We start from the raw sequence: 25,776 nt of genomic DNA on the forward strand, positions 1-25,776 counted from the left end.
TCACATCCATGCTCAATTCATGTGGATTTTTAGGTTTCCTCATCAGAGAAGCTGAGGACTAACATGTTCTGTGGCATCTGGGGTTCAGAACCATGTTGCATGGCTGCATGATAAATGTGGACAACTAAAATTTGCTTAAATTTTATAAACGGACTTTTCTTTCATCAAACATAAGACCCATAGGTTTTGTATTAATTTTAAAGAAACTCATTAATTGTAATAAAATATTGGTTACGGTAGAATATGAGGTAGACAAAATACATTCAGAATACCTTTATTTTAAATTTTACTTGAGCATTAGCACTTCAAATTCAATTACCAAAAACTTTCGTAAATAGCCAGAACATGGATTCTAGAGCCAAAAAGCCAAAGTTCTAAACCCAGATCTGCCACTTGGTAGCTGTAAGACCTTGAGCAAATTATTATACTTAACTGTTTTATACCTCATTTTCTCATCTATGATGGGGGAAGGGCGAGATCAGAGCAATAGCTATCCCAGCGTTAAGGAGACAATATAGACACAATCCTCTGCACCGAGAACGTATGTGGGATACATAATGGGCATTCAAAAAATGTAGCTATTGGCCGGGCGTGGTGGCTCAAGCCTGTAATCCCAGCACTTTGGGAGGCCGAGACGGGTGGATCACTAGGTCAGGAGATCGAGACCATCCTGGCTAACACGGTGAAACCCCGTCTCTACTAAAAAAATACAAAAAACTAGCCGGGCGAGGTGGCGGGCACCTGTAGTCCCAGCTACTCAGGAGGCTGAGACAGGAGAATGGCCCGAACCCGGGAGGCGGAGCTTGCAGTGAGCTGAGATCCGGCCACTACACTCCAGCCTGGGCGACAGAGCGAGACTCCGTCTCAAAAAAAAAAAAAAAAAAAAAAAAAAACAAAAAATGTAGCTATTATGTGTCACAAATTATAATTTTTATTGTTTGTATTACAAATAACTGAAGAGTAGAGTAATGATAGTAAGCACTCAAATATGTTAAAAGCTTCAAAATCCCAAAAGTAATGGTGACATTTCTTTTTCTTTTGAAAGCTGGCTGACAAACCAGACACTGACACCTGGAACACTGATTCGTAACCAATGGTCAGATCACAATTCAAGATACAGCTTGCCACATTACTGCTTATTTTCTGACTAAATATCTGAAGGAGCAGAGTCACAAACACAGCAAAGCTTTAATATCCTGAAAATGAATCAAGAAATGTATTTGCTCTATAATGCCCAAGTAATGAGCCCACTTTTCAGTTGAATGGATAAAACAGAATCTATTGATTTTAATAATACCACTAATTAGACTGTCCTACTCACTCCTTTTTTTCTCTCATAAGTTAAAATGAACCTTTAAGAACATTTTATTTATTTTTATTTGCACACTAGCTGTAACTAAAAGGACTCTGGAAATTACCTTTTGAAATTCAGGTACAATACTATTCACATAATTTAAATGTATAAAATCTCCAAAGAGAAGAAATACTTACCCAACTTGTGCTACTTCCTTGAGTTTTGGTAAAAAGTAAAGAAGAACCCTGCAACACCGCCCAAGAAGACAACCAGTTCTTTCTGTAATTATAAGGATGACCGATTAAAGCTCCAATCTCGAGTTCTTTCAGCCAAATTCAAAAAATTAACACCTACTTAGCTCTTATCAATGTTATCTACGATTTACAGCCCTTGTTGACATTTTAGTTGTTTTTGTTGGGGATAGATACTAATGAAATTTATAGTCATTTTATGGTTCAAACCTGATAATGAAGGCCCCAAAACAAATGAAGTTAATCAGAGAAGTAAGTTATCACAAATAACTATGAATGAATGATGCAGGTAATTATGTTCACGTGAAATTAATACAGCACTTTGTGATCAAAGACACTAATTTATTTTAAAGTCACACAAATGGAATATTGTATTTGTCAAGAATTCTTACTCAGAGTAAAAATCAGACAAACACACTTCCCTTACTCACCTAATTCTTTACACAGACTGTTTTACATTTCTTGGTGATCTGCCTTCCCCTAATTGGGTTGGAGTACCCAGGTAGTAGGTACTAGGTACATTACAAGTATACTGATAATTGTACACTGACAGACCACATGACATTAAAAAAAAAGTTTCCTATATTACAAAAGCAACACATATATGGTGCGCAAAAACTCTGAATACAAAATGTGTAAAGGAAAGGGAATCCCATTTCTTCTCCTTCAATCCATACTCCAGAGGTAACCAATGTTAAGACTTTGGTGTAACACGGGGCTTTTAAAGAAACTGTCCACTTACCTACTATGCTATCTCCAGATACAGAGGTACGCCTCACATAGCATACGCTATTATCAGTTGACCCATTTAGAACTTTAAAGCTTTTGAATACTATACCCCAGCCAGATTCCCCTCAACTTCTCCCTTATCATATTAGAGATCTTTATGTAAATGTTTCTGTCATAGGGATTGTAAATTATTTGAAAAAAGAAAAGTTTTTATTTTTTTATCTACCTCAGGCCTAGCACGGTACTTTTCAAACAGAAGGTATGAATCAGTGTTTACAAGTAGTAAAATAAATTAAAATTACCCTATATGATGAGGACACAGTTGCTAGGAAGCTAAAATGAATGTCAAATCTGTCTACCGCATGGATTTATTAAAGCTTTCCTTATAGCCAAACATATGGCCAACTTTATAAAAACCTCTAAAGGAGGTTTATTTTCTGTTTTCAGAATGTAGAATTTAGTATCTATCAATGAGACCTATTTTTTAAAAAATTACTTTTTATGTCTACTTGAACTTTATGGATTAAGAGAAGTGAAATAAAGTTAATTACTACTAAGTTTCTATGTTTCCATTTATTTCCTGTGTTTTTTTGCTTATGTTTGTTAATGCTACTTTATTTGGTAAATGGTGATTCCTATAATTACATCTTCACTGTGGACTTCTCCATATGCTTTACCATTTTAAATACTACCTTCGTAATGCTTTATGCTCTCCCGCTGGGATGAACTTTGCTACTGAGATCTCTAGTCTTGCTTTACTTTCTATACCTTCAACATACTTTATTGCTTTTATTTTTTTTTTTTCAACTTTTCTCAATCATCTTTTGGTGTTTCTTTTATATATAAAATTTGGTTAAGTTTTGCTTTTTTATGCTTCAGTCTGAGCAACTTTTTCTTTCAATAGATGAGTATAGTCCATTTACATTTACTGATATTGGTATTATAGATGGTGCTTTTTCTGTCTTCATTATTTCATTTTCTGGATCGCAAGATATTTTGGAAGTATTTTACTTTTTTGTAAATTCATTTTATACTCTCAGTCTTCTATTTCTTTAGATATCATCTACTGACTCCCTACTATGACAAATACTTAAATTAGCCTATTTCCACTTTAAGTAAGCTTTTGTAGTTCAATTTTCAAAATGAGAAAAACTGTAGAACTAGTAAATATATATCTGAGAACAAATATTGAATATTTAAATAGTGAAATAATGACCATTGTCTCAAGGACTAAGCACTTGTGTGACTTAGTTGCAAGGTGAATTAGTCACATTTTTTTTTTCCTGGAACCCAATTTTTTCTCCTGAAAAAACAACTGATGTACATACTATAGTTATTCAGACTTGGATATGTGGCAGGCAAACATTACCTTAAAAATAAATGAAGTTTTCAAAGAAAACAAATAATATTATTTATAGGCAATAAAAAATTAAAACTTTCAACATGAGGCTGGGCGTGGTAGCTCACACCTGTAATCCTAGCATTTTGGGAGGCTGACATGTGTGGATCACCTGAGGTCAGGAGTTCAAGACCAGCCTGGTCAACATGGTGAAACCCCGTCTCTACTAAAAATACAAAAATTAGCCGGGCGTAGTGGCACAAACCTGTAATCCCAGCTACTTGGGAGGCTGAGGCAGGAGAATTGTTTGAACCTGGGAGGCAGAGGTTGCAGTGAGCCAAGGTCTCACCACTGCACTCCAGCCTGGGCGACAGAGCAAGACTCTGCCTCAAAAACAACAACAACAACAACAACAACAACAACAACAACAAAGCTTTCAACATGAATGAACCTCAAGGACATTACGCCAAGCAAAATAAACTAGTCACAACAATCAAACATATACCATATCATTCCACTCATACAAAATATCTAAGGTAGTCAAAATCACAGAAACAGCAGAAAGGTTATCAAGGGCTAGGGGATGGAGGAAGAGGGAATTAGTGTTAGTAGGTATAGAGTTTCAGTGTTATGAGATGAAAAAGTTGTAGAGATCTGTTACACAACAATGTGAATATACTTAACACCACTGAGATGTACACTTAAAAATGGTTAAGATAGCAAACTTATGTATTTTTTTACCACCATAAAAAAAAACTGAAGCTTTCAAACAGAAAGTAGAATTTTGGAATACCTCGCATCTGCTACAGTGGATTTGACAATTTCCCAATACTTTTCTGACAGCACTGATGTGTGATTATTTTATATTACAAAATAAAATGTGTAAACATTTGAGAAACGAGCAAAGTTAATGAACTAGTATTTTACAAATGACCTACAAGATATTATAAAATTAAGCATGGGCAAAGATTCACTCAGATGCAACAAAGACCAACAGTTTTTAAAGTAACTGAGTATGAACCGTTCACTGTAGTTTTTCAGAGTCTTCACTACAACCAACCCTCAACAAACTACCATTTGTAGAGTTTCGGAGGAGCAGGAAAATGCACAATTATCTGAACATATCTTAAAACTTCCTCCATTTTCCACCTTTAGCTGTGAAAGGGAGGATTTTTTTCACATACTTCAAACAAAATAATATGTCACAACAGACTGACTGCAAGCAGAGATGAAAATTCAGCTGTTTTCCATTAAGCCAAATACTAAAGATTTACAAAAAATGTAAAACAATGCCTCTCTTCTCATGGAAATTTTGTCTTAGAAAACATAGTTTTTCTTCAAAAAATTTTTGTGTCAATTTGTAATAGGTTATTTTTTAAAGAATTATCCTTAAAATTTGTTTTAATTTCTCACAATATCTGTAGATATAACCTATAAGGTTATAGATATAGACCAAGGCTCTTTAGAATATTCAGTAATTTTTAAGCATTTAAAGGAAACTTCAGACCAAAAAGTTTAAGAACCACTAATACATACGAAATTAAAGAAGATTTTGCTTAACTCTATGTAAATAAATTTGAAGATGATAGAATAGATGATTTCCTTAGGCAAATATAAATTGAAAAAAATATTCCAAAAGTAGCGAAAGTCTAAATCATAGGAAAACAACAAAAGCAAAGAAAGTAGTCAAAGAGCTATCTGCACTACATATTCCCAAAATGGAGAAAGAAAAATAAAGATTCAATTCACAACTGAATTCTACCAAAGAACAGTTTAAGGGATACATAATCGTAGTATTTATAAAGCTATTTCAGAGCACTTAAAAAAAAATCTAACTACCAAAGTCTGATAAAAAATAGTTCCACGAAAGCAAACCTAAAAAACTCAATTACATGTTAATTTAAAACTCTTTAAATGCAACTTACATTACATAGAGTTTATTTCCTTAAATCACTAGGATTTCCTTAAATCACAGTAACCAAAAAATCCAACGATCCAACAGAAAAACAGACAAAGGATATAAAGAGACAATTCAACAAAAAGGAAATACCAACAGTTTATGATACCATAACACACTAAAAAGGAATGCAAATAAAAACATCACTTTCCCTCTTCTCTCTCCTGGCAAAAATCAAAGAATTTAACAACATACTAAACTGGCGAAAGGTGTGCAGGAATGCACGGTTACTGGAGGCAGAAACAGATTCAGTATCAGTGCAATTTGGAACACTGTTGAAATGACTTTGCAAGTGGCCTAGCAATTCCACTTTTCATAAAATTTATTTTATGGGCAGATTTGCATACTTGCAAAATGAGTCATGCAAGATGCTAAATGTAGTATTACATGTACTAGCAAAAATGATACACAACTGACATGTCTACCAACAGACAGGTGTAGTTAAAAACTTGCAAATAAATAATAGGTAAATAAACTATATAGTACAGCCAAACAACATACAACTATGCAGCAATTTAAAAACAATGTGGCAGCTCTACAAGCAAGAAGTGAAACCACCTCCAAGATAAATTGTGAAAAGATGTTTAGAAAATCTCTATACATACAAACATATACATATATATCCTATCTCTGCAGGAAAGCACTAGAATTCAGGAGACTTAACACTGGTTGCCTCTGGGGAGGGGAAGTAAAGATGGCTGGGGGACTGACTTTTCACTCAATACTTAGTCTACCTTTGTTTTTTACCATATGCATTTACTGCTTACTGAAAAAAAAAAAATTAAAGCAAATGCATCCTCAGAACCCTCTGCCTCATTACCTCTTAATATTACTTAGGAAACATGTCAAGACAAAGAAAATTTTTCATAAATCTCATGACAATCTTACATATGTGATTACATAGAAAACAAATGGTGATTCTTCAGAACCCATTGTTTATACTAAAATAATTATATTGAGAATTTTTAATTTATTTCAATCAGATGAATCATGTAAGAACATTAATGACTTGTGTACTTACCGAACCTTTTTCCCATTTTCAGCAATTTTTGTTACATTTAACAATCCATATTTCTCTTGATCCTATGGAACAGAGTAATACTGTTTATACATCACTTACATAGACAATGAGGTCCAAGTTCTTACATATGACTGAACCAATATGGTCTCGTTCTCTAAAAATTAGCTTAAAAGAAAAGATTAGTCAATGTGTAACATGCATGGTTCTAGAATATATTAAGAATATTACTTTCCTAATACTTTTGTAGTTTTTTCTTAATTTTATAATTAAACACTTCCTTTTCTCCTTAAGTCACAGCAGCTATTAGATACTTTGCTATGAAATTAGATTTCTATATGAACAAAGCAGCACTGAAAAATAATTTGTCTTTCTATTCAAAGTAATACAATGCTACAAAAAAGGAATGATTTACTTTGATAAATTCTACAAAAAAGGAATGATTTACTTTGCTGCTATTTTACAACTACATAATCTGAAAATTATTCACTATACTAACTCACTTTGTCAAAATGTAAAAATAGGTAGACCAAATACAGTGTCTGTATTTAATAAATTACTCAAAAGTTAACTGGTATGATGTAGAGAACTTGCCTTAATGTAGCATAAAAAATTCAGCATGTGCTTTATTAAGCATATTATCAGATTGTGACTTCCACTCTAGATAAACTAGATTTACTAGCCAGCTGATGTCAAAAACAGTGATACAAGCTTTATCATCAAACCCTATATAGGCAAAAGCCATTGTACTAAAGTTAATGTTAGCTTAAAATTCTTTCAGATGGAAATCAAGACGCACTTTCTCACTGCTTTAGTTTCCTAGAAGCAAATGAAATTAAAATGAGCTGAGTCCATGCGTTGTCTGTACATAAGAAAATAGTCAATTTTAATTCAACTAAAGCACTCATGCACACACACTCTCACAAGGAAGAAATATTCCCAATTCTATTTAACTGATTACTCCGCTATATTTTCTCAATGTACTTTAATCAGAAAATATACATTTTTCTGCATGAGAGATAAACATATTATTATTTTTCTACCAATGTCTGAAAGTTTTGTCTGGTCTGATAAAAACTGACATCTGTAGACAAAGCTCACAAACTGTTATGTCAATTTATATTTTTGGTATACTGGGGACTTGGGAAATGGCCCATATGAAGTTTTATTGTAATTTTTTCATAAAATACAGCTTAAATCTCCTTAGATATGCAAGTCTGATATTCTTCATAAGAACTATGTTGCTCCTCAACAAAAACATTAATAACACAATTGTAAGTAGGTGTAGTTTTTTTTTCTTTTTCTCATAAACCCTCATGTTGACGGCTGACTTTCAACAGATCACAGCAAGGGAGCTACAAAAGATGTTAAATAAGAACATTTTTAATTTGCCACCTGCACCCCTTAAAAGCAGGGAGAAAACAAATCTTTCAATCATATGGGAACTAAGTAACAACATTAATCTGAGTGGATGGGCACTGATTACTTGAGCTAGGGAACACAGGAATTGGAAAGGCAGAGAGGTGGGAATTAAGCCCATTTTAAAAATGCCACAGCTGAATTTGTGTTATTTAAAAAAAAAAAAAAAAAAAAAAACAGCAGAGGCAGGAAGGAAACACAGGCATCAAATCAGGAAGAAAAATGAATGGAATAGCAGTAGTGACAGACAGCCTAAGCCTAAGGATGAGAAGGAAGAGTCTAGGATCAGGGATTCTCACCCAAATCAATGGATGGACCGAAACTGGCACAAAACCGCGCATGTATATATGCATCACTCAAAGAAAAGGTCCAGAACTTTCATCAAATGGTCACAGGGATCAAGACCCAAGTACTAATGCTCTAAGTATTAATCACTAACTTGAATGTAAAGAACAAAATTTGCTACACTCAAAACATACAAATACAAAGAACAATTCCCATACAATGTGAGACGTGCTATGAGAAAGTTATGCCTAACTCAATCTGGGAGAGAAAGAAATCAGACAGCCTCCTGGGGAACTTGACACTTGAACTAAGGAACAGGAGTCCGCTAGGCAGAAACAGCAGGAGGTAAAAACAACCAACAGTGAAAGGCACAGGGGCTAAAGACAGCATTTCATATCTGAAGGGCTTTAAATTCCCTCAAAAGTTTTGGGTGAGGTGAAGTAGCAAGAAATGAGGTAGCAGAAAGAATGCACTAAGAAAGGGTACCATGACCAGGGACCAACTAGAAAACTATTTTAATCATTACTATAAGAGATGATAAAGACCTGAATGTGGTGACAGTGAGAGAGAAGAGGGGCCCAATTTGACAGATTCAGGAGACAAAACTGACAGGGACTTTTGTGAGGGCGAGAGCATAGATCTTGGGGAAACTGCCAAGCTTGAGCAACTGGGTAGCTGGTGATATCTCGGCTTCAACGTTACTTTAGGGCTTTTCCTGACCACTTTTAAGTAAACTTCCTATTATTTACGACTGCCCGTTTGTTTGCCTCACTGTACTTACTACAGACTAAATGTTTGTGTCCCCCAAAATTTGTATATTGAAATCTAATATCAAATGTAATGATACGTGGAGGTGGGGCCTTTGGGAGATGATCAGGTCATGAAGGCGAAGCCCACATTAATGCAATTAGTGCCCTTATAAAAGGGAACCCTTGTTATTTCTGCCATGTGAGGACACAGTAAAAAGGAACCATCTATGAACCAGGAAGGTGCCCTCACCAGTGAATTTAACAGTGCCTTGATCTTGGACCACCCCTCAGCCACCAGAACTGTGAGAAATAAATTTCTGTTGTTTATAAGCCACTCAGTTTATATTTTTGCTATAGCAGCTCCAATGGACTAAGACACACTTGATGCAAAGTACAATTATGTATTTTTTTTTTACTTTTATTACTCATTATCCACTCCTTTAGGCCATAAGTTGGAACCACATCTGTTATGTTCATCAATAACCACTGTCTAGTACTGTATCTAGCATGTAGTTGGTATTCAATACATATATGATGAAGTAATTTACCAACAAATTAACAGTACTATAACAAGAAAGAAATATAACAGGGTCAGTAACAGAGAAAGCTTTAACTTTTAAATAAGTTTTTGAATTTGACATAAAAATAAATAGGCAGATGGGTAATATAGGTTTGGATACACAAGTAAGAGTTAGGAAAAACATTTAAGGCAGGGCATGGTGGCTCATGCCTGTAATCTCAGCACTTTGGGAGGCCAACGCACGTGATCACGAGGTCAGGAGTTCAAGACCAGCCTAAGATGGTGAAACCCCGTCTCTACTAAAAATACAAAAAGTAGCTGGGCATGGTGGCGGGCGCCTGTAATCCCAGCTACTTGGGAGGCTGAGACACAGAACTGCTTTAACGTGGGAGGCAGAGGTTACAGTCAGCCAAGATCACGCCACTGCACTTCAGCCTGGGCGACAGAGCAAGACTCCATCTCAAAAAAAAAAAAAGAAAAAAAAGAAAAAAAATTTAAACAGATTTTTATTTCATACTATTTAGTATACTTTCTCTACATAATATGTGTCAAAATCACCCAATGTTTTTGTGTTGCTTACCAAAAAAGCTTCATAAAAAATACCTTAAGTCCCATAAAATATATACAAACTTATACATGAGTATTTGTTGGTCTAAATATCTGATACTCTAAAAGAAACTTTATGTTAAAAATAAGCAGGAATGCTTTAATAAGGACTAGCAAATTATGGTTAAATTGAGTAACAATATTATTCTATCCTAATAGGCAAGAAAACAATAAACTTCAAATTCTACTAGGTAATCTCGGAAAAATTATACAGGTTCATAATTACTTTGCAGGCTCCAGAATTTCCAATCGATGTTGCATTCTTTTAGTAAAGTAGGTACTTCTCAATTTAGGCTAACAAGTGTGATACACCAAAATCAATATAGCTGTTCAAAATCCTCATCTTTAGTTAACTGTGTAATAATGAGATTTTTAAAATATAGAACAAGTAAACTTGCACAATTATACCTAGATCATTGAAAAAACACCAGTGTAATGAAACATCCAGAATGGGTAAATCCATACATAGAAACAAAATGCAGGCTAGTGGTTATCAAGGACAGGGGCCTGGGGAGGGTGAAATGGGGAGTGACTTTTAATGGGTATGGGTTTTATTTTGGGGTGATGAAATGTCCTATAACTAACAGAGGTGATAGCTACACACATTGTAAATATATTAAATGCCACTGAATTGTACCCTTTAAAATGGTTACTGGTTAATGTTACATAAATTTTATCTCAATAAAAATAAATTTTTTAAAGAGCCAATGGTTACAAAAATAAACATTCATGTTTTTTAAAAAGGCTTAGAATAGTAATATTCAATGAAAAAAATAAGCAAACTTGTCCATTAATACTTCAATAATCATTAAATTTTAAAATGTCTTTTTCTCTTAATTGATTAATGCATATTAATACCATAAGTGGACATACAACATCAAAGCTCGTTTCCAAAATGCATATTCTAAAACCTCAGTATTCAGTAATTGGGAAATTTAAAACGCATATTCTCATAGGTACATTGGGACAAATAAAGAATAGCTTCTTAGAGCAGCCCAAAAAACCTATTTAATCCATATTGTAGTCAAATTGTAGAAAAATATATTATTGGTTTTTAAAAAATGTATATTCTGCCTATTTCAAGTAGATTTAAAGGGACTACAAAAAGTAACAATAACCATTTAAAAATTAGAAAAGAAGAAAAAGTTAACATGTTTAAAATTTATGTTAAGGTATGAAATTTTAAATCTGGTTTGATTAAAAGAGATAGATGAGCAATTTGCAGGGATTTTTAAAGAGACATTAGGGAACTAAAAATGATCATATATAATTTCCCCTTCTAAATCTGTAGCTTCCTTCTTTCTTATCACTAAGCCTTTATACTAATCAGATTTTAACTCGCAAAGAAAGAGGGAAATACCTCCCTGTAGTAACTGGGTAAGAGTGAGAGAGAGGCAAGACTGCCAGAAGCCATGCAAGCGCAGAGGAGGAACCAGAGGGCAGAGGGAGTGAAGAGACATCCCAGAGGGCAGAAACCTCGATGGGAGGACACAACAGCATGGACAGAGCATTCAGGAAAAAAGGAATGCTGTCTGGTGACGGAAAAACAGAACCACCTCTGGTAGAATTAACACAGCGGTTTGTTTTTTTCACCTAAAGGTAAAAAAAAGATTGAAACAGAAGAAACATTGGTGAGGCAGTTCCCTGTGATGGCCATCAGAGGGTACTGTGAGTCCGGCATGGTCTAGCTGCTGTCAAACTTCAGAAAATGGATCAATGGGTGGTGAAATAATGTGCAAACAGTCCTTGTAACCGCACGTGGAACATTTAAAAAATTTTGTTTCTAGGATTACTTAGGAATTCTCTTTTAACAAAATGAAAATAATATGTAAAAGATCTTTGTGGGAACTGATATTACCTACATTTAAAATAGTTTTAAAGGGTTTTCTCCTTTTCTAGACGGACAGATTAGAGTACTGTAGTAACAGTGCCTTAGATTCATATGGCAAATCTTGCCAAAACCACCAAAATCATGTTAACTTTTATCATTACGTAATGTTTATGTAATGTTTATGTACCCAGTATTGTGCAAATAATGCAAAAGATAAGTATCTGTCCTCTATTTAAACTTCTTTTAGGAGTTTAACACCTGGTAGGGAGACTAGAAGTACATACAATAACTTGCACTTATTAAATGCAATTAGTGACTTGAGAGTTCAGAAATAAGAGAACATTAACGGTTAGTCTGACAAAGCCTTCTGGAAGGGTCCATCTTGATGGGGTACAGGATTTAACTATGTATAGAAAAAGCAAGGCCCACTCTAGGCAGGGGTACTGCCTAAGCCAACATCAGAAGGAAATGTGTACAACCCCTGATTAGCACCAAAAAGACCAGATTACACTAGGGAATGGAGAAAGAGTTAGAAAAATGAAACAGCGTCTGTGAAAATCTTTACCTCTAAGAAATCTGAAGTGTCCCAATCAATAACAGTGTGTCATAATTTCATAAACTAGAGAAGCCATAATAAAAGTTTGTCTTTTAAAAAAAAGCTTTAACATTTATTTATTCAACAAGTATTTACTGAGCAGCTATTATATGGCACTGTGGGAGGTACTGGGGTAACTGTTTCTGCTCTAATGAAGCTTTACTCTGTCTGGTGGGGGAAGACAGACATTAATAGAGAATTGGAGGTTCCTATAAGAAATAAATTATTTATTTTATGTAATCAAACAATATATAATCAAATACTATGAGGAGTATTATAGGAAAACTTTACCTAATCTAGAGAATTAGAATAAAATTCTCTGAGGAAGTAAAATTCAAACTAAGCCCTGATGAATGAATAGAAGCTAACCAGGCAAAGATGTGGGGGAGAATGTTTCAGGATGCAGAGGAAACGACACACGCAAGGACCCTGAGCTGAAAGGCAGGCTCCTTTGAGGAACTGAGAGAAGGGCGGAGTGACAAGACAACAAGCAAGAAGGGAAAAGGAAATATGAGATGAGGTGGTGGAGGCACTCAGGAGCCAGAGCATGCACAGCCTTGTCATGCTCACTAAGAATTTTAGGGCTTCATTCTACAAGAAAACAGGCTGGGCGCGGTAGCTCACATCTGTAATCCCAGCACTTTGGGAGGCCAAGGCAGGCATATCACTTGAGGCCAGGAGATCGAGACCAGCCTGGGCAACATAGCAAGACCCCTTATCTCCATAAAAATTTTTAAAAAACTACCCAAGAGGGCCAGGCACAGTGGCTCATGCCTACAATCCCAGCACTTTGGGAGGCTGAGGTGGGTGGATCACTGAGAGAGCAGGAGTTCGAGACCAGCCTGGCCAACATAGTGAAACCCTGTCTCTACTAAAACTACAAAAAATTAGCCAGATGTTGTGGTGCATGCCTGTAATCCCAGCTACTTGGCAGGCTGAGATAGAGGAATCACTTGAACCTGGGAGCTGGAGACTGCAGCGAGCTGAGATTGTGCCACTGCATTCCAGCCTGGGCAACAGAGCAAGGCTCTGTCTCAAAAAACAAACAAACAAAAAAATTAGCAGAGGGTGCTGGTGCATGCCTGTGGTCCCAGCTACTAGGGAGGCTGAGATGGGAGAATCACCTGAGCCTGGTGGGGGAGGGGCAGGTGGTTGAGGCTGCAGTGAGCTATGATGGCTCTACTACACTCCAGCCTGGACAACAGAGTGTGACCCTGTCTCTATTTAAAAAACAACGACGACAACAACAAAAAACCCAGAAGCCATTGAAGGGGAATAGCATGATCAGCAACAGATAGAAAAGACTGGGAGTGAATATAAATATAGAAATCAAGTAAAATTTCATCAGCGTTAAGACAGGTATCTTAAGAGAAGTCACACAGAGGTTTTCCAGTTTAGGAGAACTTACAGTTGAGCTATATTATTTCCAATATTCATCTGGCACAGACTTGGCAATATATTTTACGGCACAGAAAATGAAGGTGTCTATGCCCATTAAGGAGGAGAGGATAGGTTCTTACCTTTGGACTGCTGGCCTGAGGAAAAAAAGAGTAAAGTATAATTTGATAGTATTGTCTGGGAATTTTTATATTTATTTTTAAAAACAAATATAAGTTCATCACTTACAAATATGGTATATAATTTAATCATGTAAGATACCATATTTTAAACAAAAGGGAGACTTTTAAATCAATAAAATCTGACTTAAACTTATTTTGATTGTGATTTTTTAGAAAAACCAATGACATTTAATAGAAGCCCATTTAAACATCACATTAAGAGTCAATTAACTTGCTAAAATTGATTGAAATAACTGAACTACATTGTAAGATATGCTTCTATCATACTAACTGTATCTTGGTGCTTTGGTGAGGAGGGAGAAGACTCATTTTCAGGAAAGCAGGGTTTTGAGGCAGTTGGAGATTCCTACAAGAAATAAGTAATGAAAAAAGTTACTCTATTTTATATAATTATCTTTCTGCCTCTACTCACAGCGGGAGAGCTTAGTAAGAGAGAATAACAAATTTTTTCCTTGTTATTTTCGTTCTATATTCAGCTCCAAGCTAATAAGGTAATGATTTTAAAACTACAAACGCTATTAAAAGTTTATAAAATATGGCGCTTTTTATAGCAATTACAGTTTAATTTAAATAATGCATATGGAATTACTCAAAAGAAATGATATGTGCTGCCTTAAAATCATGATGTTATATCAGTCTGAATTAACCATATTTAAAATAAGTAAAACTTAAACACTTCCAGATAAATACATTATAATCATGATACTAACTTGCTCTTGGTATGGTAAGTATAAATACCCAGGATTAGGCAAGGTCACAAAAATAACTTGGCAAATGCCAGAACGGGAATTTAATTTTAGTCAAAAGCTATATAAGAAATTAAATTGCTATTAGTATTTAAGGTAATTTATAGAAAACTTTTCAAAAATTAGAAATAAGATATTTTAAATTCAAGAAAGAAACCTAAGATTTAAATATTAATAACTCCCCAGAAAACAAGAAGTTTTAATGTCTAAGCCTACAACAGTATCATAAGAGCAAACCAATAACGTGGTTTTTTATTTTTAAGCAGTCTGCTTTGTCAATATTAAAACACAGAATGTGATTTCTATTACAGATGTTGATAGGACTATTCATGGAGGGTAAGACTGAAAAACTTTTCTTGGTAGCAACAGCCCACCTCCACTTAAATTTTCTCCATTTCCTTAGATGTTCTGAGTAATTTCAGAAAAAGAGAATGTTTTAAATCATACACCATTACCTATTATTAAATTTTTTCTATCAAACCAAAAAGTTCCTTTGAACATTCATCTCCATGTATGTATCATTCTAGTTTTCTACGTTTATGAAGCTGGAGAAGGCGCTGTCAACCAACCTGGGAATTTGTTTTAAGTAACACTTGCAAAAACCATTAACTCAACATTTACTCATTTGGAAAAATGTCTTCAGGTTTACATCCTACACAGTTTGTAAATATAGAAACTAATAGCAGTAAAAGTTTACATGGAAGCCCTTGAAGGGACAAGCTTATAAATCAAACAAACAAGGCACTATTAATGGAGAAAATATTAAAATCACATCAAATAAAAAACTTCAAAGAAATTTAACTTAAGGTCCAAATCTCACTTACTTTTTTCTGACAACGTCAGATCAATTTTTGATTCTAAGACTGTCTGATAGTAAAACAGTATGAGAAAGAGGGAAGATGTGATGATCCATAAAGTAGAAAATAAGTAACTGAATAAAATGATAATTATATTTTTCATAGCACATTCAGTCCCACAGAAATAAAAACCACAAATACAGTAATAATGTATGTGGAACAATTATAACTATTATAAACAAGAAATAATTTTACATGTATACATTTATCTATATTTAGATATATGCATATAAATATACATCATATACATCTATGAAGAGTTATAGTAAAAACAGAAAAAAAAGGCAGAAACAGATGCATTCACACATACACATACACACACCTACCCCTCCAGGGTTATCTGTAAACTGAATTAGGACGTCATCACAACAACATCTGCTATACAGTAATAGATGGTTCTTGACTTATGATTGTTCAACTTTAAGGTGATGGGAAAGTGATAGGCATTCACTAGAAAACATACTTGAAACTTGATCTTTTCCTGGGCTAACAATATTCAATATGACACTCTCTCATGATGCTGCACAGAGGCATGTAGCCCCAGCTTCCAGTCAGCCACCTGATTACCAGGGTAAACAGATTACAAAGGTAAATAATTGATATTCTACAGTGTACCGTGTTACTGAATGATTTTGCCCAACTGTAGGTTAATGTAAATGTTCAGAGCGCATTTAAGGTAGGCTAGGCTAAGCCACAATGTACAGTGGGTTAGGTGTATTACATGCATTTTCACCTTGTGGTATTTTCAATTCATGGTATTTTCAACTTATGTGGGTTTACTGGGATATAACCTCATCCTAAGTTGCAGAGCATCTGTATTAGGTTGCTGTGATTACAATTCAGGTTATACACACTTCATCCCTTATCACATATTAGCTAGTTTGTTCTGGTAGTCAGTCCCTTTTTCAAAATCTCAAAAACTGCCCTATGTTAAGAAACTGATGCATTTGTTTGCAAAGGGTAAGGTGGGGGGTAAAAAAGACAATTCTACCAAAACTAAGTAAATCTCTAATCGCAAAAAAAATCATATTCTCGCAACTCTAGGACAAGGAGATGAAAGAGGAAATGTACTAAGAACTGCATGTGAGTTATTTAAAGCAATAGATTGAAAAATAATTTTAAAAAATGAATTGAGAGATTAAAAAGGAGTAAGATTGATATTTTATGATGTTGAAAACAAAAGAAAAAGGAGTAAGAAATTTTAAATAAATTATCAAAATAATCATCCTATTTGTTCCAGTAAGAAGAGGCGGTAGAGTTGGTTCAACAATGATTTGCCTTAGAACAGTATATATGGCATTTGGGAGATTCCTATTTATCCTGAATTGTAATTTGGTTCTTGGTTGAGTGAATTTTTCCTATTAGAAATCCCTAGGTGTTTTACTTACCTAGATTAATCTCAACACTAATATATTTTCAAGCATATCTTCAATAGCACAGACTCAGAATGTCATTCCTTTAATGTAGTCTCTACATTCAACACAAGATCCTTACAAAATAGAAGCTAGAAACAGGTGTGCCACTTTCATTGTTTTCTATTAGTCCATCTTACACACACGAAGAATACTGTTTCTAACACTCCACCTTTAAATTCAACAAAGACCAATTTTATAGTAACTTGTAGTACCAAAATATTATACTTGTTTTGACTGATCAATTGAGATTATTGATAAAGGAATTTAGGACTTAAAGTATCCAAACATAATGAAATATGCTATAGGGATAGTTCATTCTGTTTTCACAAACACACCTAAAAATTACAGAAAAACTGTAAATCATGCTACAAGAAGCCTGATGATTTAAAAAACCTTTACATTTCAACATTAGTATGCCTAATATTCTGCAAATTCATACTAAGTTCCCAACTTATCCCCAAAATGAAGCCACACTGTAAATAAGTAACTTGTAAAGAAGTGTTTAAAACATCCATTTTAATGTTTGCATTAAAATTCACCCTTTTTTGAAACAGGGAACATTACTTCTCAGATTGATAAAAGATGTGCTTTCTACAGAGAGCATTTAGAGAAACAAAGGGAATATAATTCCAATATTACCTGGGATGAGGAAAATTAATTAAATGTCTTCCCTATGAAACCTCCTAGAGACTGAAGACAAAGGATAACAGAAATGTGACTTTAAAATAAGATAAGCAAGAAAAATCTGTCACCTACTAGGATCAAATGTATCAAGGTACACAGATAAGTAAGCCACAGATAAGTCAGTCCATTGTGCAAAAACCAAAATCCTCAAAACCAAAACTTACTTCATGACAAACTGATGCTAAATACATAAAAATGTAGTCAATTTGATAAAAGAAAAAATAATGTAGTAACGTTTCAACATACATGCAGATCAAAAGCTTAAATTAGTTCAAAAGAAATCAAATGTTCTAGCAAAGAATATTTACTAAATACATGAAATATTAGTACAAATAGTTACAATTCACTGTACAATACAATGCAAAGAACTTGCCAAAAATCTCAACAGTCCTACCTTGTCATTAGTGTCCAATACAATGGTGCTGTGTCTCCACTTTGTTAAAACTATTGGTTCTTGCAGCCGCCTATCCAGGCTCCTACTTTTAATTATTTCTCTTTGCTGCTGGGATGAAGCATTATACTAAAACAAAACAAAGCAAAAAACACTTCACAAACAATAGAAATGAAAGTGGAATCTAAACATCCTGGCTCCAAATGACAAAGACTGTTAGGCAAAGTTCAACATATGACATCTCCATACATTTTCTAGCCTCAGTTTTCTCATCTTTAACCAGAACTGTGGCACAATTGAGAAGATCGCAGACTCTGCTGTTACACAGACCAAGGTATTATCTTTGGCAAAATATTTAATCTCCGTCAGTCTAAGTTTTGTCAACTGTAAAGTAGATAAAACAGAAATATCATCTCATTCACAGAGTTGCTCTAAGGATCAAAGTATTAAAGAACAACATATTAAAAGAGTAGTACATTATCAATAAATATTAACTATCATAACTTATAAAATAAAATCAAATTAATTTTTCTACTTCTACTTCTTCTACTAAGCATTATTTTAAAAACCTAAACCAAAAATTAAATTCAAAATGAACTAGTAAGTTCTTTACATATTCTGGATTCTAAACCTTTCTAAGCTATGTGAGTTGAAGGTATCTTTTCCTAGTCTGTAGCCCAGCTTCTCCCCTATGTTTATGACATCTTCTACACAGAGAAGGTGTTTTGTTTAATTTTAATGTAGTCACATCTGTCAATCTTTCCTTTTATAGTAGCCTTCTGAGTCTTGTTCAAGAAATCTTGCCTACTCTGTAGATAAAGATATTCTTTGATATATCCTTCCACAGTGTTTAAAGTTTTACTTGCTATATTTATATCTTTAATCTAACTGAAATTAATCATTTAGCATGAAGTAAGGTCAAGATCTACATTTATTTTCATTTTTATCATGTGAAAACCAATAATCTTAGTAACATTCTTACTTAGTCCATGCTTACCCCACTGATTTGTTTTCTTTTTAGTTGTTGTTGCAGCATCTCAGATGACACAAACCAATGTTTGTTTGTTTGTTGAGAAAGGGTTCCTCTCTGTCACCCAGGCTGGAGTGCAGCGGCATGATCAGAGCACACTGTAACCTTGAACTCCTGGGCTCAAGAGATGTTCCTGTCCCAGACATTTGAGTAGCTGGGACTACAAGCACATGCCAGCACACTTGGCTTTTTTGTTGTTGTTGTAGAGCCAAAGTCTCCCTAACCCCATTGATTTGAAATGCCACGTCTGAGCTTTATACATGTGCCCTTACTATCCCAACTTAATTACCACAGCAGGAACTCTATCTCTCCTGTTCCCTAACCACCAACTACTCTGTATTCAGGAATATGTTGACTCTTTATGGATATTTGTTTACAAATACAAATTTTAGGTTCCATTCCCAAAAAAAGTGAGGGAAGGGATATTAAATGGAAACGCATTGGACTTGTAGATTAATTTGGACATTGTTATAAAATTCAGCCTCCCAATCCAAGATCATGATGGTATGCTACACCATTTATTTGGGTCTTCCTTTATTCTGCTCTGAAATTTTCTTTATTAAAATCTTACAGACCTTTAATAAACATGTTCTTAGTTACAACTCTTGTTGCTACTGCTGCTAATATAAATAGTATCTTCATTGCTATCACATTTTCAAACTCACTTTTTACTAGACAAATGGGTAGTTTTCATGTTAATTTTATATCCAGCAACTTTGCTGAACTCTCATCAGTTTTAAGTTTGTAGGTTCTCTTAGGATTTTCTAATAATAATAATAATAATAATAATCTATTGCATCTCTTCCTTCTTAATTCCATTATTTCTTTCCGTTTCTTAATTGTTGACTAGAAGCTGTGATAGAAATGTTCTAGTCTAGTCCCTAACTCTAATGGGAAAGCTTCTGTAATCTCGCCATGAAGTATGAGATTTACTGCAGATTATTTAATAGATAATCTTCAGCATAATGTGTCATTATAAGAAAGTGATTTTCATCTGGGCTCGGTGGCTCACGCCTGTAATCCCAGCACTTTGGGAGACTGAAATGGGTGGATCACCTGAGGTCAGGAATTTGAGACCAGCCTGGCCAATATGGTAAAAGCTTGTCTCTACTAAAAATACAAAAATTAGCCAGGTGTGGTAGTGCAAGCCTGTAGGCCTAGCTACTTAAGAGGCTGAGGCACAAGAATAGCTTGTACCTGGGAGGCGGAAGCTGCAGCGAGCCGAGATTTTGCCACTGCACCCCAGCTTGGGCGACAGAGTGACAGTCTGTCTCAAAAAAATAAAGAACAGTGATTTCCTTACAGAAGCATATTCTTGGATCATAGTGGTTTTATATCCATTTTGCAAATCTTTTAACAGGTGTGTTTAGAGCATTTACATTTAATGTGATTATTTATAATGTTAGGATGTAAGTCTGGTATTTTATCGCTAATTTTCTGTCTGTTTCTCCTTTCCTACCTTCCTGTGGGCTACTTGAGGAATTTTTACTATTATATTTTAATATATCTACAGTTCCTTGAGCCTCTCGTTATACTTTTTTAGTGCTTGCTCTAGGGATTACAATATACATAATTTATCAGTCTACTAGTATCAACATTTTACTACTTCAAGTGGAATACAGAAACCCTACTAAAAATTACATCCCTTTACTCATTCTTTATGAAACAGTTGTCTCAAATATCACTACTGCATATCAGGACTACTTCAGAAATATTATAATTTTTGTTTCAAATATCAAAGACAATTTTAAACACCCAGGACAAAAGTCCCCTCAGATATTCACCCTTTCTGTTGTTCTTTATTCATTCCTGATATTGCAAGTTTTCTAATTACTTCCCTTCTGTTTGAAAGACTTCCTACAGCAACTCTTTGAAAGCAAGACTGCTGGGGATAAATCTTAGTTTAGTTTAATTCTGAAAATGTCCTTATATTACTTTCATTCCTGAAGGATATATTTTTGCTGGGTGTAGAAGGCTTCACAGTTCTTTTCTTCTAGTATTTGAAAAATGTTATGCCACTTCTTTCTGGCTTCCATGGCTTTGGACAAGTCACTTCATTCAAATTATTACCCTAAAAGTAATGTGTTGTTTCACTGAAGGGCTTTCAAGACTTTGTGGGGCGAGGGTGAGGGTCTTTAGTTTTCAGAAATTTTGATTACAATGAGCCTGGATATGGATTTCTTTGGGGTTACATTATCTAGTGTTTATTCAGTTTCTTGAATCTGTTGGTTTGTCTTCTGCTGAATTGGGGGCATTTTCAAACACTACTTCTTCCAAGTATTTTGCTACCTCACATTCTTTCCTTTCTCCTTCTGGAACTTCAATGAAAAGGAAGGTTAGCTCTTTTGTATTTTCCCACAGGTCTCTGAGGCACTGTTCATTTTGTTTTAGAAATCTATCGTCTCTCCGTTGTTCAGACTAAATAATTTCCACTAACCTATCTCCAAGATCATGAACTCTCTTCTTTCACTTCCATTCCGTTATTGAGCCATCCAGTATTTGATTTTTGGCTCTAGGATTTACCTTTGTTTTTTCTGTATATCTTCTATTTATTTGCTGAGACTTCCAACCTCTTATCTCAAGTGTGTTTATAATTGCTTCCTGTAGCACTTTTATGACAGCTGACTTAAAATCCTATGGGATAATTCATTCATTCCTGTCATCCTGGTGTGTCACCAACCTACTGTCTTTTCTCGTTCAAGTTCAGATTTTCCTGGTTTTTGGTATGACAAGTAATTCTAGGTTATATTTGGGTGTTTTGAGTACTGTAAGACTTTGGCTTCCATTTAAACATATTTTAACAGGTGGTGAACCCCATTTACGTCCAGAATGCACATCTCGGCCTGCTTTTATGGCCCATAGTTCAAAGGTCAATTTCATTTTAAAAATCTTTTCATTGCTGTTCTGAACTGCCCTGTTTGTGCACTACCTAGAGGCCAGTCTGAAACCTGGGCAGTACTCCACACCATGTTTCAGTTCTCAAAGATTTTGCTATGCTAATTCTGGTTGCTTTCATGTGTAGGCCACTGGGAGTAGTGTCTAGGACCTTACACAGAGTTTAGAAATCCCTTTCTCTGGCTCCTTCCTCTCCACAATCAATCCTCTTCCCACACACTGCTTGGGATAGGACGGGGTGTTGCCTTGTTGCTGTTGTCCATTTAGTGCATAGGGAGGATGAATCACAGGGTTCCTTGCATACACTGTGGGTCTAGTCAACAGGGCTCCACCCCAGGCTCCACAGTACCCAGGCAGGGAGCGGGAGAGTGCTGTTTCAATAGTGCCGGTTAGGGATGACCGACTGGGCTTCATAACACATTGTGCACAGTACATCATGCAGAAGGATATGCTTTTGTGGTGTTCACCTGGAACACAGTAGGTATAATAAACAGAGACGGTGTGCTTTACTTGGCTTAAAATGTTGATCATGTGTTACCACAGATTTTTGGGTTGGCTAAAAACTGTCTGATCTAGAGGGGCTTATCTGGACAAGTCTGTCCCTCATCCCCCTCCTGGGACTGGGAGGCTAGCCTGGGCACATTCTTCTCATGGCAATGGTAGAGGTGCAAGAGCAAGCCCTGACTATAAGCCCATTTCGATACTCTCCTTGTGTCATATTTGTCACATCCCAGTGAAAGCAAGCCACACAGCTGAACTCAGTTAATGACAGGACAATTTGGGAGGCCACCACAAAGAACTAATACTAGAGTCATAATGGATCCAATTATGCCATCTACTGCACTGTGATGGCTTTTAAGATTGTCTCCTTATTGTGAAGTTCTGCAGATCCAGCAAAATTTGTTGACATGTTGATTTATTTGTATTTATCCTTGACAGTATTCAAAGCATATTTTCTAGTTAAAGATTCGTGTCTTCCTTCAATTTTAGAAAATTCCTAGAAATTATATTTTCAAATATTGTTTCTACACCATTCTTCCATTCTCTTCTTTTGGAATTCCTAATATATGAATATAGAAAACTTTCAACTCATCCTCCATTTTTCTTAACTATGCCTTCATATTTGTTAGATTTCCATCCCTGTCTAAAGTTTATACTACTGACTGCATTTTTTATGTGAATAACTATGTTTTTTCATCTTGAAGATTTCTAATTTATTCTTTATCACATTTACCTATTCATGTATGTTTTTATTTTTCCTAATTTCTTGTTCTTTTTAAATGAAAGTCTTCATTTAATTCTGATTATCCACAGCATAATTTTAAGCCTTTATTAAATTATTAAGAACATTACTTTCAGCTGGGCACGGTGGCTCACGCCTGTAATCCCAGCACTCTGGGAGGCCAAGGTGGGCGGATCACAAGGTCAGGGTTCGAGACCAGCCTGACCAACATGGTGAAACTCCATCTCTATTAAAAATACAAAAATTAGCCAGGTGTAGTGGCGTGTGCCCGCAATCCCAGCTATGCAGGAGAATCACTTCAACCTGGGTGGCGGAGGTTGCAGTGAACCAAGATCGCGCCACTGCACTCCAGCCTGGGCAACAGAGCGAGACTCCGTCTTAAAAAAAAAAAAAAAAAAAAAAAAAGAACATTACTTTCATCTGGAGTGAATACCATGTTCTGATCCTTGATTTTTCTTATGTCTATAATAATAGCATTGGATTTCTTCATGCATTTTATTTCAAATATTGAACGGCAGACTTCATTTTGAGTGGGGAATGTTTTGTTTTCTCTCTCTTCATTTACTCTCCTTTATTTCTTTCTCTGAATCCTCCTTCCTGTCTAACAGTTTTGTGGTTCCCTTCCCCTACACCTAACCCAGAGTGTGTGTATTTATATATACATATTCTTTTTTACTCAGCTGTCATATGAACATGTTTCTTCTTTCCAAACTTACAACAAAAATTTTTAGGGTAAAGACCGTATCCTATGTATCTGCATTCATCAAAACATATTACATAATACTGAACACCAAAACGTGTTCAGAAAATAGTAAATTAAATTTTAGTATCTGCATGGTTACAAGCTTAACAGATTTATCTTAGACTTACTAGTAAGTGCTAAGTTGCTTAGAATGCAGAATGTAACCTGGAGTTGTCTTTATCATGCAGTAACAATCTATGAAATAGTGACTCTACAACATTTTTCCTTATTTCCTCATTTCCACTGTATTTAATTCAAACTTCTTCATATCCAATTTAATCGACAGTTAAAGAAACTGTGAAGACCTTCTGACGCTTTATGCTAAGCAGCAAATGGTAGCAGAAAATGAAACAGTATCACAAAACTGAGGATTCAACGCTGGTCACAATCAGCACACATTTCCATTGCTGTAAAATACCCTTTGAGGTCTTGATATTATTCAGACTCTTGCCTCTCTTCTTTTTTTCATTAAAGGCATCTCTGAAAGTAAACAGGTTTCCTAACACAGCCTATAGTTCTTCTGACCAAGAAAATCATATAATTGAGTTATAAAGAAACCCAACAGGAATATTTAGCTACCAGTTAAGGCTCCAAATTGTTCCTGATATTAGGCTATCCTGGGAATCTCTCCCTTCAAAGGACCCTGACCTAGGACAAATCACTCAAAAGCAGCCTTGTGACTGATGTCATTACTCTAGGGAATCAGAAACCACTGTGAAGAAAGACACAGCAGACGAGTCCTCCAAAAACTGAACTGGTATTTGAGGTACTGGTAAGAGCTACAATTCAAATCTGTCAAGTGGAACAAAAAAATTAATCTGTTTATTTAATTATTATATTAATAAAAGATTGGTCTTCTATAATCTAAATCATTTTCAGTGAACTAAACCCTGAGCAGATTTTTCTTCTGGTTCCTTCAAGTGGAAATCAGAGCTCGTATTTTATAAGCATAACACTTATTAGAACAGCCTAACAGAACCAATCCCTGTTATATACAATTTTCAATACTGAATAATTACGTCCCTCAAAACAATATTTTTATCCCAACATATAAGTTATTACATATTTTCGTCGTCATGATCCATAAAATTCTTCTTTCCAAATTAATCACTATATATGTTTTTTTATAAATGGTACCAATTTTGAAAAGTAATATCTGAGGTATTCTATTACTTCTTCCCAGCACATTAATAAAATAAATTGCTTATCTTATTATGTTTATCTCCTTTCCCCTAAAAGTTCGTAACAGTCTTACTAAGCTTGAGGTATCATTTTCCCACTTAAAAGTTTTTTATTGGAAGACAATGAAATATTTGGAAAATAAAATGGTGGGTTATTTAACTTTTTATAAAATTTAACTTTAAAAAACTGTTGCTAGAGTATCACAACTGCTAAGCTACGGTTCTTAAAAATACTACGGAGTTCTGACTGCCTGGCACAACTTCAAAGTTTCAAGGGTAAATAAGGTTTTATCTTCAGAATCACATTCTAAAAATACAAATTAATAATAATGAAAATGAAAAAAATCCACAAGTGTTTTATTGAATTACGTTTCATAATTTTAAAGAGTAATGAGATAAAACATTCAACCCTGAAATAT

General features: G+C 34.8%; 1 protein-coding gene across 18 annotated transcripts in view; it reads right to left on the reverse strand.

The window, feature by feature from the left end:
• ARHGAP12 (Rho GTPase activating protein 12) overlaps nt 1-25,776 on the reverse strand; it is a 149,525-nt gene that overhangs the window by 44,133 nt on the left and 79,616 nt on the right. For 7 of the 18 annotated variants that reach the window (XM_065520507.2, XM_074001361.1, XM_065520510.1 and 4 more), the window contains 5 exons: nt 18,270-18,395; nt 14,445-14,519; nt 14,114-14,128; nt 6,592-6,653; nt 1,492-1,573 (listed from right to left, as the gene is read on the reverse strand). In XM_065520507.2, the coding sequence (XP_065376579.1) occupies nt 1,492-1,573; nt 6,592-6,653; nt 14,114-14,128; nt 14,445-14,519; nt 18,270-18,395 (360 nt within the window). The remainder of the gene's footprint in view (nt 1-1,491; nt 1,574-6,591; nt 6,654-14,113; nt 14,129-14,444; nt 14,520-18,269; nt 18,396-25,776) is intronic. The other 11 variants (XM_074001363.1, XM_074001360.1, XM_074001359.1 and 8 more) reach the window with 2 other exon arrangements.

This window comes from Macaca fascicularis, chromosome 9, assembly GCF_037993035.2.
Source record: "Macaca fascicularis isolate 582-1 chromosome 9, T2T-MFA8v1.1".
Lineage (NCBI taxonomy): Eukaryota > Metazoa > Chordata > Mammalia > Primates > Cercopithecidae > Macaca > Macaca fascicularis.